The sequence below is a fragment of the Rhinatrema bivittatum genome, chromosome 16 (genome assembly GCF_901001135.1).
Source record: "Rhinatrema bivittatum chromosome 16, aRhiBiv1.1, whole genome shotgun sequence".
NCBI lineage: Eukaryota > Metazoa > Chordata > Amphibia > Gymnophiona > Rhinatrematidae > Rhinatrema > Rhinatrema bivittatum.
Genome location: NC_042630.1, coordinates 22,802,816 through 22,818,631, shown reverse-complemented (window position 1 = coordinate 22,818,631; position 15,816 = coordinate 22,802,816). Strand labels below are relative to the sequence as shown.

The 15,816-nt window shown below is 44.2% G+C and overlaps 1 protein-coding gene across 1 annotated transcript in view; it reads right to left on the bottom strand.

Moving 5' to 3' along the window:
- Positions 1–15,816, bottom strand: part of LOC115077979 (insulin receptor substrate 1-B-like) — a 37,624-nt gene that overhangs the window by 10,138 nt on the left and 11,670 nt on the right. Inside the window, 2 exon segments of the mRNA XM_029580477.1 lie at positions 10,121–10,183; positions 12,739–15,384. Coding sequence (XP_029436337.1) covers positions 10,158–10,183; positions 12,739–15,384 — 2,672 coding nt within the window. The 3' untranslated portion in view covers positions 10,121–10,157.

The following is a 15,816-nucleotide window of genomic DNA, read 5'->3' as shown; positions in this document are numbered from 1 at the left end:
TTAAAACCTTTCAAGTATCTGAAAGTCTGTATCATATCATCTCTGCTCCTCCTTTCCTCCTGGGTGTACATATTTAGATTCTTCAATCTCTCCTCATAAGACATTCAATGAAGACCATCCACCTTTTTGGTCACCCTTCTCTGGACCGCCTCCATCCTGTCTCTGTCCCTTCTGAGATACGGTCTCCAGAACTGAGCACAGTACTCCAGGTGAGGCCTCAACAAGGACCTGTACAAGGGGATAATCACTTCCCTTTTCTTACTCGATATTCCTCTCTCGATGCAGCCCAGCATTCTTCTGGCTTTAGCTATCACCTTGTCACATTGTTTTGCCAACTTCAGATCGTTAGACACTATCACCCCTAGGTCTCTCTCCTGCTCCGTGCACATCAGCCCTTCACCCCCCATCGAATACAGTTCTTTTGGATTTCCACACCCCATATGCATGACTCTGCACTTCTTAGCATTGAATCTCAGCTGCCATATCTTAGACAACTCTTCCAGCTTCCTTAAATCCAGCCTCATTCTCTCCACTCCTTCCGGCGTGTCCACTCTGTTGCAGATCTTAGTGTCATCCGCAAACAGACAAACCTTACCTTCTATCTCGTCCGCTATGTCGCTCACATAGATATTGAACAGGACCGGTCCCAACACTGATCCTTGCGGCACTCCGCTTAACACCGCTCTCTCTTCAGAGTAGGTTCCATTTATCATCACACATTGTCTTCTGTCCGTCAACCAGTTTGCAATCCAGGCCACCACCTCTGCACTCACTCCTAAGCTTCTCATTTTATTCACCAGCCTCCTGTGTGGGACCATATCAAAGGCCTTGCTGAAATCCAAGTAGATGACAGAGTGCTCTTCCTTGATCCAATTCCCTAGTCACCCAGTCGAAAAAGTCAGATTTGTCTGACAGGATCTTCCCCTGGTGAATCCGTGCTGCCTCTGGTCCAGCAATTCTTCACTGTACGTAGTTCACTATTCTTTCTTTCAGCAGCAACTCCATTACTTTTCCTACCACTGAGGTGAGGCTCACCGGCCTGTAGTTTCCAGCCTCCTCTCTGCTCCCACTCTTGTGAAGCGGGACCACCACCGCTCTTCTCCAATCACTTGGCACCACTCCCGTTTCCAGGGATCTATTGAACAGGTCACACAGCGGACCCGCCAGCACATCTCTGAGCTCCCTCAGTATCCTGGGATGTCCCTCATCCGGCCCCATGGCTTTGTCCACTTTCAGTTTTCCCAGCTCTTCTCACCTATTCTCCTCTGTAAACGGAGTTACATCTACTCCACTCCCCTCCAGTTTCTTGTTAACTAGCGATGGTCCTTCTCCTGGGTCCTCTTTAGTGAACACCGAACTGAAGTATTCGTTTAGTATTTCTGCCATTTCTTCGTCTCTCTCCACACATTGATCCTTTTCACCTTTCATTTTCACTATACCACTTTGAACTTTTCTCCTTTCTCTGATGTATCTGAAAAATGTTTTGTCACCTCTCTTTACCTCTTTGGCAATCCTTTCTTCTGCTTGAATTTTTGCAGTCTTGATTACTTTCTTCATCTCCCTCAGTTGTACCAGATATTCTTCTTTGTGCTCCTCCCTTTGGGATCCTTTATATTTTTTGAATGCTGTTTTTAGCTTTTATTTTGTCAGCCACCTCCTTTGAGAACCATATAGGTTTCATTTGCTTTTCTTTACTTTTCTAACATATAGATTAGTTGCCTTAATACTTGCTCCTGTGACAAAGTGTGTGTGTGTGTGTGTGCGCGCGTGTCAGACTGTCGATCAGCACAAGGCAGCCACACACCCATCTCCTCCCTAGTTCACAATCTGCACCACCTCTGCACACCTGCTCTTAGTCCTGATACAATCAATCACTGAGCGCTATGTGAACCCTGCACCAGTGGAAAGTACACTAATCAGCAAAACCTTTAAACATCCATTTCTAGGGTCCCACTCTGGGTGGGAAGTCAGCAGATGAGACTAAGGATCCAAACACAATCACCAACAGCCCCCAAAATTCCCAGGATATAGGTATTTTCCAATCACAAATATTCATTCTATGTAATGCTTGGGGATAATTGCACGAAACAGCAGAGACTACCACAAGAAGCTTGCTGGGCAGACTGGATGGACCTTTTCTGCTGTCATTACTATGTTATATATTACCTAGGAATTACAAACACAAAATCAACAGGAATACTATACGGTTCAACGATAACACTGCAGCCTCAACATAACCATGCTTCAGCAAAAAAAAAAAAAAAAAAGGAAATTTAAAAACTATTTCTTAAAATAGTATGAAAGCCTCTGTCAATGACACTTGATCACAGATGCTCTTGTATTCAAGAGTCACTTCACGGAGGAGAGGAACCACTAGCAGATGTGAATCTCAGTTCCTTACCAGACACACAGTATAATTTAAGCTCAAATACCCCACAGGTGGTACTTTATATGTTTTGAAGTTATTAGAAGTGTTTTATCTACTATAGATCACCACCCATTCTCAGAGAACTCTCAATTTGTCCCATTTGAATTTTATAATTTTGAGTGTTCTATTTATGCACTAGAATATGCTATTTAAGTACAATTGCTTACCATAAACTGTTTTCTGTAGATAGCAAGTTGAATTAGACATATGTGGGTGAAGTCGTCCAGCGGCACTGAACAGGCTTGTCTCTCCAAGCTAGTAGAACTTTGAGCTCTATTGAGCATGTGCAGGAGGTTTCCGCATGACCATTGCTTACTCAATCTGTTTTTGTCCATGCACAGCCCAGACAGTACTCAAGTATATCCATATATATTTATCAGGTTCTTTTATAATATTGTTTTATATAATATGCACTTTTACATTAAGATGTTATTTTTAATATTTTTAGGTACTTTTAACAGCTATATTCAAGTATTCTCTTTCTTTAGATAGTATTTTAGCTGTTATTACTATTTATTGTATTTAATGTATTTCCTTGTCTAATACGATTGTAAACTGTTGTGAAGGCTCGTCCAATGTGACGGTATATAAAACTAATAAAACCATAAAATATCTCTTTTCTTCATTTTAGTTGCTTTGCTGCCATGCAGCATACATTACAGCACTTTACTGCTACCAAATAAAAAAGGGAAAAAAAGGCAAAAATGCCTTCTAGAAGTGGCCAAAGAATGACATCTATGGTATGATGAAGTCGCGGCTGTGAATATTTCCTCCTGCAGGGCAGTGTTGTCTGCCTCGTCGGGAAAGGAGTTTAGCAGGAACCCTCTGACTCCCCGCAGGCCTAAACCAAAGCCATGGGATCAAGGGTCATAACTGCCCCACATCGAGCCAAAACCCTGGTTGAGGAAATAGAAGTTGTCATCGCACAGTGCGCGGAGGGATGCGCTCGACATGCAGCGCACGGATTCATGCAGCTGTTGAGGCAAGGCCACGCTTGGACATTTGCTGACTGGTTTATTTTATCTTCAATTTTCACAGCCCTCGAATGATGGAAAAAACTTTCACAGCACCTCCCTTGAACAAGCTTCAAAAAAAAAAAAAAAAAAAAAAAGTGCTTCACCACTCACACAAATATACAGCGCCTCACTGGTGACTGAACAAATTTCAAAAGTAGGTTCAGATGCAAATGCATCTTAACAAGAGTTCTCGTGCAAGCGAACACACTGTTGAAGTTTGTTAGGGATCGCTACTGAAGCGCTGTATATTTGCACGGGAGATGTTATACTTTTGAAGCTTATTTACAAAGACAAGAGTAAGTGTATACAATAGCTATAAAGCGACTCATTTCAAAAGAATACAATAAATCACACATTTTCTTTATCAATCAAAACATACATACACACATGTATGTACATTTAGGGTGCTTCTGTAATGAAACGGGTTGCAAATTTAACAAATAAACCTTGATTACTACATCACTAACCAATTCAAGAGGAGTTCCTACTTTTTAAAATATTAGACATCAGAGTTTGGAAAACTAGGTTGCAGTTTCCTTGGGTCTCACCAAGTCCATCTTTGGGGTATATGAGCTTTTGTTATGCCATGTCCCCAGTGGCACCGTGAGAGTCCCATCTGCAAATAGTTCTCCATGAAGAGACCCTTGAACAAAAGAGCATCTATGATCAAGTATCCGATTTTTTCCAGTTCCCCTGAATCAGGGGTGGCCAACCTTTCGCATACCAAGAGCCAAGGAATCAGAATGCACAGGACCAGAGAATCTCAGATTTTTTAAGAGACTGCAGGGGAGGGGGTCTCCTTCAATTCTCCTATGTCTTCCTTAACCCCCCACCCTGTCCTCACCGGTCTCACTCTCAGTTCCATCTTGTTCCCTCCAAATGTCTTTCTATCTCAGATCCCAACAGTTTTATTTTCTCAAACCCTCCTAACCCTTTCCTCAGTCTCTCCCTACCCGAATCTCACCTTGACCCCACCAGTCTCTCTCTCAATCCATCCACCCCTCTCTCTCCATCCCACCATGTCCCCAGCAGTCTCTTTCAGTCTTCCCAGTACTCTTGCTCTCAGTCCCTCCAACTTGTTTCTACAAGTCTCTCTCAATCCTCCACCCTGTTCCCTCCAGTCTCTCTTGGCAGCCCCAGCATAATATCCCCCATAAGAAAAATGATGGGGGCTTAACACCTCTTTCCCTGCCCCCTCTGCACCATTATCCTGACTCCCTCTTACCCCCCCCCCCTCCGCATCTCTCTCCTCCCCTATGCCCAGCACTAGTATCCCACTGTTCCAACTCTTTGCCCTGCCCCCAACCTCTCTCACCTTCCCTGCACCCTTATATTCATCCTCCTCCATCACTCTTTCTGGCTCACACACCCTTCATCACCACTATTTGTCTCTTTCTCTGAAACCTTTCACCACTACCAATCACCAACTCTGGATCTCTGTCTTCTGGTTCTCATTCTCTTTCCCCTTTCATCACCACATCTGGTGTTTATCTTCCCTCTCCCCCTTCAACTCTGGATCTGTTACCCTCTCTATGGCTCTTCCTACCCCTTCACCATGCCTGGCTCTCTGTCACACAATTCTCTCCACCCACAGTTTTGGACTCTTTCATGTCCCCACATCTGGGGACACACACACACACACACACACACACCCCTTCCCTCTGTTCTCTCCCTGGCCCCCTCACACTTACTGCAAAACACATGGCAGCAAGGTCTTTGGGGAGGAAGAAGATGCCAGACCGCTCACTTTGCATGACAGATTTCATAGAGTAGGGGAGAAAATTGACATTCAGCCCTTCGCTACTCAATCCTCTCCATACCTCCTCCCCCTTTTGCATTCACACTTCTCACGCTGCCCCCTCCCCCATCAAGGTAGTCACCCTTTTCCTTTGCCACAAATCATTCTGGCCTGATTGGAGCTCCCCCCTACCCAAGCCCTGGGAGCACAGTAGTCAGACAGGCTTGAAACTGTTCACTCCAGCCGCTCCATCCACACCAGGCAGCTGAACAGCCCTTTAATCCACTGATCAGTTGGCATGGGAACAAGAGGGCAAGAGCCACATTTTGCACATAAGAGCTGCACGTGGCGCAGAGTCACAGGTTGGCCACCCTTGCAATACACGGTCATGTCGGGGCTTCAGTTTTATTTTTGAACCACTTCTTTTAAGTAAATAGTATTTGTAATCAATTTTTTGTTTTTAGAAGTGATGTGTGTGAAATTTATTGATTGCTTTTGTAACTATAGGGAGGGCAATAATGAGAGCCCTTTCTGCAGGTAAAATATTACATTAAACAAAAAAAACTTTTCTATTAATTTCCTTTACTTTAGTCCTGGCTAGACCAGTCCAGACAAGTGGGTTATGTCCCACTTCCAGAAAATGGAGACAATGGTGCTGCCTTCTGCTCTTCGGTAACCGCGTCAAAGCTAAGACAACTGAAGGCAATTATTTTGGTTTCCAAGTCGCCACCACTCGCACAGAGAAGCCTGAAATCCGGGACTCAGCATCCCAGAAATGAGTGGAGTACAGTGGGCTCTGAGAGAACAAGACCCTGTGACTCAGACGCCCAGTTTTCCCCAAACCCCACTTCCAGAGAAGCCAGAATCCCAGGAAAAAAAATCGGATCACAGACGGCTCTGGCAGAATAGACACCCACTCTCCCTGCTGGTACCCTTACATAAATGCATTTTCTGCACTGGAAAATGAAGAAGTCCAAATAACAGAATATGGAGTGATGTCTCAAAGAGAAGTAGTCACCCAATGCACCCAGAAACCCTTCAACATGATTAAATGACTTAAAAGAAAGCTGCTTCTGCTGGGAGATTCAAATGAATCAATTTGGGAACTGATTATGATGGGGACAATAGTTAAATGCCTTCCAAGATCCTTGGCTAACAGAAATGCAAACAAAGTGGTCAACGCAATTATAGAAGAAAGTAAGAAATCTGATATCAATGTTATAAATCCACCTGGGGACCACTGACCTTGCTAGAAGCAAATGCCCATAAAGTACAGAAAGATTTCCAAAATCTAGGAAAAATGATTAGACACACGGCAAAGACTATTGCCTTTTCAGAAATATTATCTGTTTATGGAAAGGAAAGGTCATGCCATATAGATAACGTCAATGCCTGGCTCAAAACCTGGAATATGGATTTGGATACATTGGAGGCTGGGGCCATGTATGGAGCAACAAGGTTATATGGTAATGTTGGCCTACATTTGTCTGAGGCAGAAAAAGAGGATGCTATGTGAAAAAATTCAGATCATACACTATTAGGCATGTAAACTAAGGAATAGGGGTAGCAGAAGGTAGCCAGGGAACTTGGCATGTCACGCCCCCCCCCCTCCCCCACAGGAAGAAGGTGGAGAAAGTAATAAAAACAATCAATCAGTTCAAAAATGTAGAAAAGATGTCTAGGAAGAGCAGCTAGAAAGCTAGGCCTGCAAATGCTCAGTCTGGGTAACAAAATCCCAGACTTGCAGGCCCTAATGGTAGAGGCGGACTTGGACATTGTTGCAATTACAGAGACATGGCTAATTGATTCTCATGATTGAGATATGGCCATCCCAGGCTATAACTTGTTAAGAAAGGGCAGAGGACAGAAAAGGGGGAAGAGTAGCCTTTATGTCAAACACAATATCCAAGCAACTGAATTGCAAGGGACGTAAGGTGGAGAAGAAGCATTGTGGACTGTCCCAAAAAAAAAAAAAAAAAAGGTACTTCCCATTTTTACTGGTTTGATCTACAGGCCACAGACAAACAAGAAACTAGACGGAAAACTCATAAAAGACATCCAAAAGGTGGAAAAGAACAGCATTAGAGATTTTAATCTGCCGGATGTGGATTGGAGCAGCCCTTCTGCGAAATCTACGAGAAGTAGAGAGAGACAGTGGATGCCCCTTCAAGGGGCTCAGCTCAAGCAAATGGTAATGGAACCCACGAGAGCGGGTGCGATACTCGATCTAGCGCTTACTAATGGGGATAATGTCTCTAATGTTCAGGAAGGAGCTCACCTGAGCACCAGTGATCATTAGACGGTACGGCTCGATATCACGAACAGGATACAGAGAAGTCACACGAAGACGCGAGTCTTGAATTTCAAGAATACAGACTTCGTCGAAATGGGGATGTATCTGGAGGAAGAACTGGAAGACTGGGAGAAAATGGGTGAGGTGGAACATCAATGGGCCAAATTAAAAGGAGCTATTACAAAAGCAACATATCTATATATTAGGAAAGAAAAGAAGAGTCCGAGGAAAAAGAAACCGATCTGGTTCTCTAAGGAGCTGGCTGAAAAAACTGAAGGCAAAAAGAGAAGCATTAAAGTATAAAAGATCCCAAAAAAGGGAACGAACACAGGGAAGAATATCTATTAAAACTGAGGGAGACAAAAAGAATTAAGAAAAGCAAAAATGTGAAGCAGAAGAAAGGATGGCCAAAGATGTAAAGTGAGGAAACAAAACATTTTTCAAATATATCAGTGAAAGAAGGGAGGTCAGAAGTGGTGTAGGAAAATTGAAAAAAGTGACAAGAAGCAATGTGTGGAGAGTAATGAAGAAATGGAAGAAATATTAAACAAAATACTTCAGTTCAGTACTCAATAAAGATAACCCTGGAGAAGGGCCAATCCTGATTAACAAGACTGTAAATGGAAATGGAGCAGATGAAACTCCGGTTACAGAAGAGAATGTATGGGAGGAGCTAGGCAAACTGAAAGTGGCCAAAGCCACGGGGCCTGATGAGGGATATCCCAGGATACTGAGGGAGCTCAGAAACATGCTGACAGGTCTGCTGAAGGGCCTGTTCAATAGATCCTTTGAAACGGGGGGAGGGGCTGCAGGATTGGAGAAGAGCGGTGGTGGTCCCGCTTTAAAAAAAAAAAAAAAAAAAAAAATGGTAGCAGAGAGGATGCCGGAAACTATAGGCTGGTGAGCCTCACCTCGGTGGTGGGAAAATTAATGGAGAGGATAGGGAACTAGCTACAATCCGGTGGGTTGCTGGACCTAAGGCAGCATGGATTCATCAGAGGAAAGTCCTGTCAGACAAATCGGATTGATTTTTTTTTTTTTTGATTGGGTAACTAGAGAATTGGATTGAAAAGAGCAATAGATGTGATCTACTTTGATTTCAGCAGAGCTTTTGATGCAGTCCCACACTGGAGGCTTGTGAATACAAACAAGAAGCTTGGGAGTGAGCGCCAAGGTGGTGGCCTGAATGACACATTGGTTGACTGATAGGAGACAGCTTGGGATGGTAAATGGAACCCACTCTGAAGAGAGAGCAGTGTTAAGTGGAGCGCTGCAGGGATCGGTGTTGGGACCGATTTTCTTCAATATCTTTGTGAGCGACATTACAGAAGGGATAGAAGGTAAAATCTGCCTATTTGCGGATGATACCAAGATCTGCAATAGAGGCCCCCTTGCTTGTAGCTGCAGAAGCTCCAGGAAATGTTCAGGCTCCCGGCATGAACACACACAGGACACCAGATGCCGGTCATGGTTCTATCAAGCTATCCAAGACTGCTGGCTCCCGATTTCTTCCCCACCCCCCACCAAAGAACTTGGAGCTTCACTGGGCTGATCTGACATCCATTTGCAGAGGTGCCCCCACCAACCCATAGTAAAGCAAAGGCTGCTTCATTAATCCTAACACTTCGGGGTCTCAAGAGTATCAATTCAAAATATTCATCTATACATGATGCTAGGTCCTGCAGAAAAACTCCATCCAAGACCAAATTTGACTCACTTACCAGGGTAACACTATTTACATCAAAAGAGAGCCAAATAAAGTTACCCAGATAGAAATGATGAGAAAGCAAATAAGATGGAGGCACATATGGAAAACTTAGTGATAAGATAAATATAGGAAAACTCTGTCCGATTATATAGTCAAAAAAAAAAAAAGGCAATCCTGCACATTGTCATCAGATAAAAGCCATAATGACCTCTAGAGGCAAGCAATCATTTACCAACATTTTTTTTTTTTTTATCTTTTTAATGCACATAAACATATATGCTTAACTTATTCCAATGTGATATGTGTGGATTTTAATTCTGGAACTCAAGGACACTATCTGATGTCATTACTGGAAAAGGTTCAAAGTTGTCAAACCTTGTAAAACCTAATACTGACAGTGTTTTGGCAGTGACTGCCCTGCATCAGGGGACTCTTTCCAAACGATAGAGATACATAGATATACATACACACACACACAAATAAAAAATAAACTGCCAAAAAAAATAACACTACAATTCCAAAATAACTCACATAAATACCATAAAATTGGACTGCACATCTCCCATATAGTCAAAGCATACAAAATGGCTGTGTCACATGCCTACTAATACTTCATTTCCTATATACCATCCCACCCAATTACAAACCCTGCCCAAAGCGGTTTACATTTTTATGAATATTAAAAGTTAAAAAATAAAACATACTTTAAAAATGAAAGCAAAACCAGCCTAACCTCCTACCCAGTTTCCAACCAAAAGAACTGAACATTTCCCCTCCCATCCCCCCAAAAGTGCTGACACTCTTCTCCAATTCCTACCTAACACGTAAACACACTCCTGCATAAACCATCAGACTCCCACTCACTTTCTTGCTAAGGGCCATGTAATTTAGTTCCAAACAAAATCCCCATAGGAGTTGATTTCTATAAATTCAGTACCTAGTACAGAAAAAGCTCTCCAATAGCTTAAACCACCTTATGCACGTCCCTCCAAGATGGTTCCTGTAAAAAAAAAAAAAAAAAAAAAGCCCCCTCAGCAGACCTTAAATTTCTTCCAGGAACAGAATGCATCAAAAACTGTCATAAATAACCCAATCCACTACCCCTAAGAATTCTGAATATTAAAACCACTTTAAAATTGTATCTGAATTGCTAATTCCGTTACATTGGCCCATGGTTACACAATATATACGATTTAAACCAATGATCGCACTCACCCGCTGAGAAATTCCACACACACACCAGCCTCGCTGCCATATTCTGAACCAAGTAAAAGGATGAAGACTCCTTATCTGGCAAGGCTATTGATTCCAGATGGGAACTAGGATTTGAAATTGTTAAGATCTGAGCCACAGGTTCATTGTTTTGAGGACAGTCAAGTCTTGCTGGTTTAAATAAAGGCACTGAAAGTGAATGGCATCTCTCAAATAGCTTTTTCCTCCTGCACTAGCTTAGCTGTGGTCCAATGATATCTTTTTTATTATCTTGTGCAATGGTATCTATGACTTATTTTGATTATATTTTTGAAAACAGTGTTTGATTTTCTTATTTTTATGTTTATATCTCTTTACAGTTTGGAAGGAACCCCTGATAAAGGCAATCACAGCCAAAACACTGTCAGTGCCGGGTAGTATTTACAAGATTTGACAACTTTGGTGTGTTTTTTCCAGTAATGACATCAGACAGTGTCCTTGAGTTCCAGAATAAAAATCTATGCAGACCACAGTGGAACACAAGTATATTTTTTATGTGCAGTGAAAAGATAAAAAAGTGGACATTGGAACAATGTTGGTAAATAATTGAGGTCATTATGGCTTTTACCTGATAATACTGTAAAGGATTGTCATTTTTGACTATACAATCAGGCAGAGTTTTCTGGAATCATCATTTCCAATCCCTAAGTTTTCTATATGTGCTTCCACCTTATTTTAACATCACTTACCAGGGTACCTAATGACTACTAGATTCCTTCAGCTTGTTCACATCATAAACTGATCACCAGTAGCCAAGGCTGCCTTGTAGCACTAGATGGCTGGCTCTGGCCCTCAACGCAGACTTTGACTTCTGTCCCCATTTCAGCTGCCCCAGATCGTAACCACCCTCTGAACCCGTAAGGCTCATGTCTACACTGCTAAATACCACCAAAACAAAGAAAAAGTCAATAGTTACCCCACAAAATGATTACAGAATCGAAACAAAAAGGGGATCAATCAAAGGCAGCCATGATGAAAAACAAAAACCATCATAAATCCTAAGCCTGACGGTGTATCCGCTATGTGGAAGCAGATCACCCGGACATCTCGATCCATTCACCTTATCAAGGGAAATTTTTTTTTGAAAAGTTATAATTTTTCATTAGATATTTTATTTGCAAACTATAAAAACCTTTCAAAAAAAAATTTCCCTTGATAAGGTGAATGGATCGAGATGTCCGGGTGATCTGCTTCCACATAGCAGATACACCGTCAGGCTTAGGATTTATGATGGTTTTTGTTTTTCATCATGGCTGCCTTTGCTTTATAATGATTGCTCCCCTTTTATTTCGATTCTACGCTGCTAAATAACCATGAAGACTCCAAATCTATTCCCTGCAGGAGACAGCTTCGAAAAACTACCTGGGTCAGGCCCCTTCTAACCTTGCTAGAGACAGGGACTCCGTTCTGTGACACTGGCCTACTGGAAATCACCCTGATCCTTGGGAGGCAAAGTCTACTGACCTACCCAACCCTGTCATACAGCATGCTAACATCTCCACAGGTATGGGAATGGCTAGAGAGGAGCAGGAGAAAGGAAAACAGGCACAATAACCGGGAGATACAAGAGTCGCAGAGAAGAAACGGGGCAGCCAGAGGCACCAAAAATACAAGGGAGTCTCACTCATTCCTCAACGAGCTCAAAGACTATGAAAAATATAAGGCTATACTACTAGGGGTGTGGAACAGACCTAAGCCTGGACAACCCATATCCTTAAATCACAGACTTCTCCCTTAACAGTGTCTAGACTAGAGCACTCCTCCTGGACTCAGAGAGTGTGCCAGCCAAGTCACCGTGCCGAGTTAGCAAAACAGGATTACAGCGCTTTGTTTAAACAAGAGAGAGACTTCTCTGCCCTGGGCCATGTTCCAATCAAATCCCCTCCCCTGCTGGTGGGTCCCATTAAAGCCATGGTGCTGGAGAGTATTCAGCTGGCAACCATGGCAAAATGGACCCACTTCCTGAAGAGGTAATCACTGTTTATAAAATTCATCCTGCTTAATGACTTCTACAGTTAAAAACATGAACACAGCACAGATATCTTTCCATGTCCCTGATTCAGCTATGTGTAGAAATAGCCCAATATTTAAATCAGTTACTATTTTCCATAAGAGTGACTGGGACGGTGCTGGCTCAGAGAGCAGTGCCCCTCCCCTAACACCATGTTGGTACAGCACTGGCTCAGAGAAAAATAACTGAACTAAGCCTATCCCTTTTCCTCTTGTTGCATCCAATCCTCCCATTCAAGTATTGAAACTCCCCCAGTCCTATCAGCAAACCCAAAGAAAGCAAAAAAGAGCTACCTGTACCATCCTTGCTACTCTTCTGGCTGCGGAGTTCCTCTGACTTGTTGAAATCGATGCTGGCATAGGAGTTGAGACCGACAGTTCCACAGGTGCTGCTGTGAAGTTGGACCCTCGATTGCACAGGGGGACCTTCCTTGGCCAAATCCAAGTCTATATAGTTTAAGCCATGCTCCATGGCTGCGGGGTCATGGTGGGGGAGGCTTCCCAGTCGTTCGTTTGCCACCGTGACTATGGTACCAGGCTCAGCCTTCGACCAGACATTCTCAAAGGAAGCAGAGCTGTGGCGTTTGGCATGGTCAGCGAAGGGCAATGAAATGGGAGCAACAGCACCTGCAGGCACAGACAGAAAGGTCTCCGAGCAATGGCGCCTCCGGCTCTGAGGGTCCACCCGGATTAATTTTGGCCCCTGGCTGGGGTTGGGGCTGAGCCTCTGGGCAGAAAGGGGACCCAGGTGCTCTATCAGGTTGGTCTCTGGTTCTTTAGGGGAAGAGGACTTGGGGGTCTCAGCCCCTGCACTGAAAGCCATCTCTGTGTAGTCACTCAATGTGGGCGATTTCATCAGGGTAAGGCAGGGGTCTACGTCCTCTGCACACAAGCATTCCTCAGTCATGTCCTCGCAGGGTTTCCTCTGTGGCTTGCAGTCCACTATTGTTCTTCCATGAATCTGAGAGCCGGTGGGTAGGCCCAAATCCATATTCATATATTCAGTTCCTATACAGGAGACAGGCCGTAGAAGAGTTCGCCCAGGAGCCGCTGCCTTGAATGCAATACTAACATACTCCCCTGGGCTCTTCGGTTCTGGAGGCAATGGGCTCTCCCGGACTTTGGGAAGTGTGTTAGCTTTAGAGACATCAATGAAGAGGCTGACTGGCCGGCGAGGCTTCCCATACTTGGTTTCACCCTGCTGGGCAAGACCATGCTGTATCTGGCTGTGGTGGTTGTGGTGGCCAGGGTCATCCAAGCTCTCACTACTAGTTGATGAAGAGCAGGAGACATGGCTGGAGGAGCAGGTAGATGGGTTGGATACCATTGTCTCAATCGAAGCATGTTTGTAAGAGCGCGGCAAAGAGTAATAGGAATAGACCATCTTAGGAGGATCATCTGCCAGGTGAGGACTGGTATCAGGCGGGGTGCTGGATGCTGATCGGCTTTGAGGAGACATATTCATATAGTCACTACCTGACATCTTGCTGTCATTGCTGCCCACGGAGAACTTGTCCCCATGAGCCCAGCTGCGGCGGTAGGCAATGTTGTCTGGGGAGCAGCTCCCATTAGGTGACATCACCATGTAGCCGCTGACCTCTGACCTGGCACCTTCAATGTGCCGGGGAGGAGACACACTGTTGGGTGTCATTGGCATATAGTCGTCACTCTTGCCCTGACCAACAGGCAAGACGCCCGGCAGCATGGTCATGTAGCCATTATCTGTGAGGCCCATCTTGCCAGTCTCTTGCTGAACCTCCCCATGACCCATATCCACAGTGTCCGGGTAAGATGATCCCCCTATTTTTACAGGTGTGGTGAAGGATTCTCTGCTTGGTGTCCGCACCATCATAGTGTACTCTTCACTATTCTGTCTCCGAGGCATGTTTGATGTTGCCTTCCCTAAGGATGCCTGTTTATTCAGGTTTCGATCGGTTTTACCATCTTTGCCAGAAGCCCACTTGGACAACCGCCTATGACACTGTCCTTCCTGAGAGAGAGAGCCTCGTATGGCCATAGTAATGTAGTTGAGGTTACTGTCCTCCAAGGATGAAGGCAGGTAGCTCATTGGATCAAAAGAGGCCCTGGAGTAGTCACTGGGGCTGGATCCACACTCGTCTGAGGATATGAAGCTGTAGTCATTGGGGGACTCGGAAACAGAAGTGCTCGATGTTTGGGTGTAGATGCAATCTGGACCAAGACTGCTAGTCCTGACTGGACTGGGCAGGGAGGTCAAAGAATTTGAAGGCACTGGAGTACATTTGATATGGCTCAGAAGAGGATGAATCTTGGTGCTCCCATTGCCCTTCAGTGACTTAGCACAAAGGGTAGGTGTAGAACTGGCTGAACTCCCCTCCTCAGAGGCTAGTCTGGATCCATCACTCTCTTCAGTGGCCATATTCACCCTTTGGAAGTCATGCTTGGGTGCTGGTGATGCACTGGGGACATCAGTCGCTGCCCGGGACCTTCGGGAAAAACCCACCTGACTGGGGGGTGGGTTAGTATGGTGGCGGCGGGGTGGCACAGAGATAGGGTTAGAGGTGAGCGACTGGCTTTTACTACGCAGTCTGAACTCCTCACTTAACGCCTTCATGGCCTCCAGGACTGTCTCATGCATATTCTGGGCTACCACAGAGTCCTCCACTTGCATCCAGAACTCGCCAGGTCCTGTCACCGCTGAGCGGGCCCACTTCAATAAAAAAGTAGTTTTTCTGAGTGGCCACACCTCCGAATGTTCATGAGCTGGGAGGACCACAGCTGCTACATCAGAGTTCAACTTCACAAAGTTGATGGTCTTGGCCGTGAGGCAGAGCCGGTAGACCCCCACCAAATTCTTGGCCTGCCCTAGTCCCTTGGGCCGCAGACTCACTTGCCAAACTTCTTTAAATAATGGCCCTGGAGTAGGGATGCCATACTGCCCATGCTCTGTAGAGGCTTTATCTGCAAGGAGAGGGGAAAAACAAAAATAGGATAAGGAAATTATATTCAACACACAATTCTTCCTGAGTAGCCTCAATTGATCTTCCACAAACATTGTGTGAGTGGGATGTAGGGGGGTTCTCTGTCTGTACCAGAATATCAAGGGGTAATGCAGGACACAAATGAAGAGCTTTAAAAGAGCTGTGTATGTGAGATGACGGGGAGAGAACCCTTCGTACTTGAATATCCGAGGGAGCTGCATGACAGGACTGAGGTACCCTGGATACAGGAAGCTAAACACATTTACTAATATATATATATATATATATATATATATATATATATATATATATATATATATATATATATATATATACACACACACACATACATATATATATATACATACATACACACACACTTTCTGTTTGATATATATATCAAACTATATAT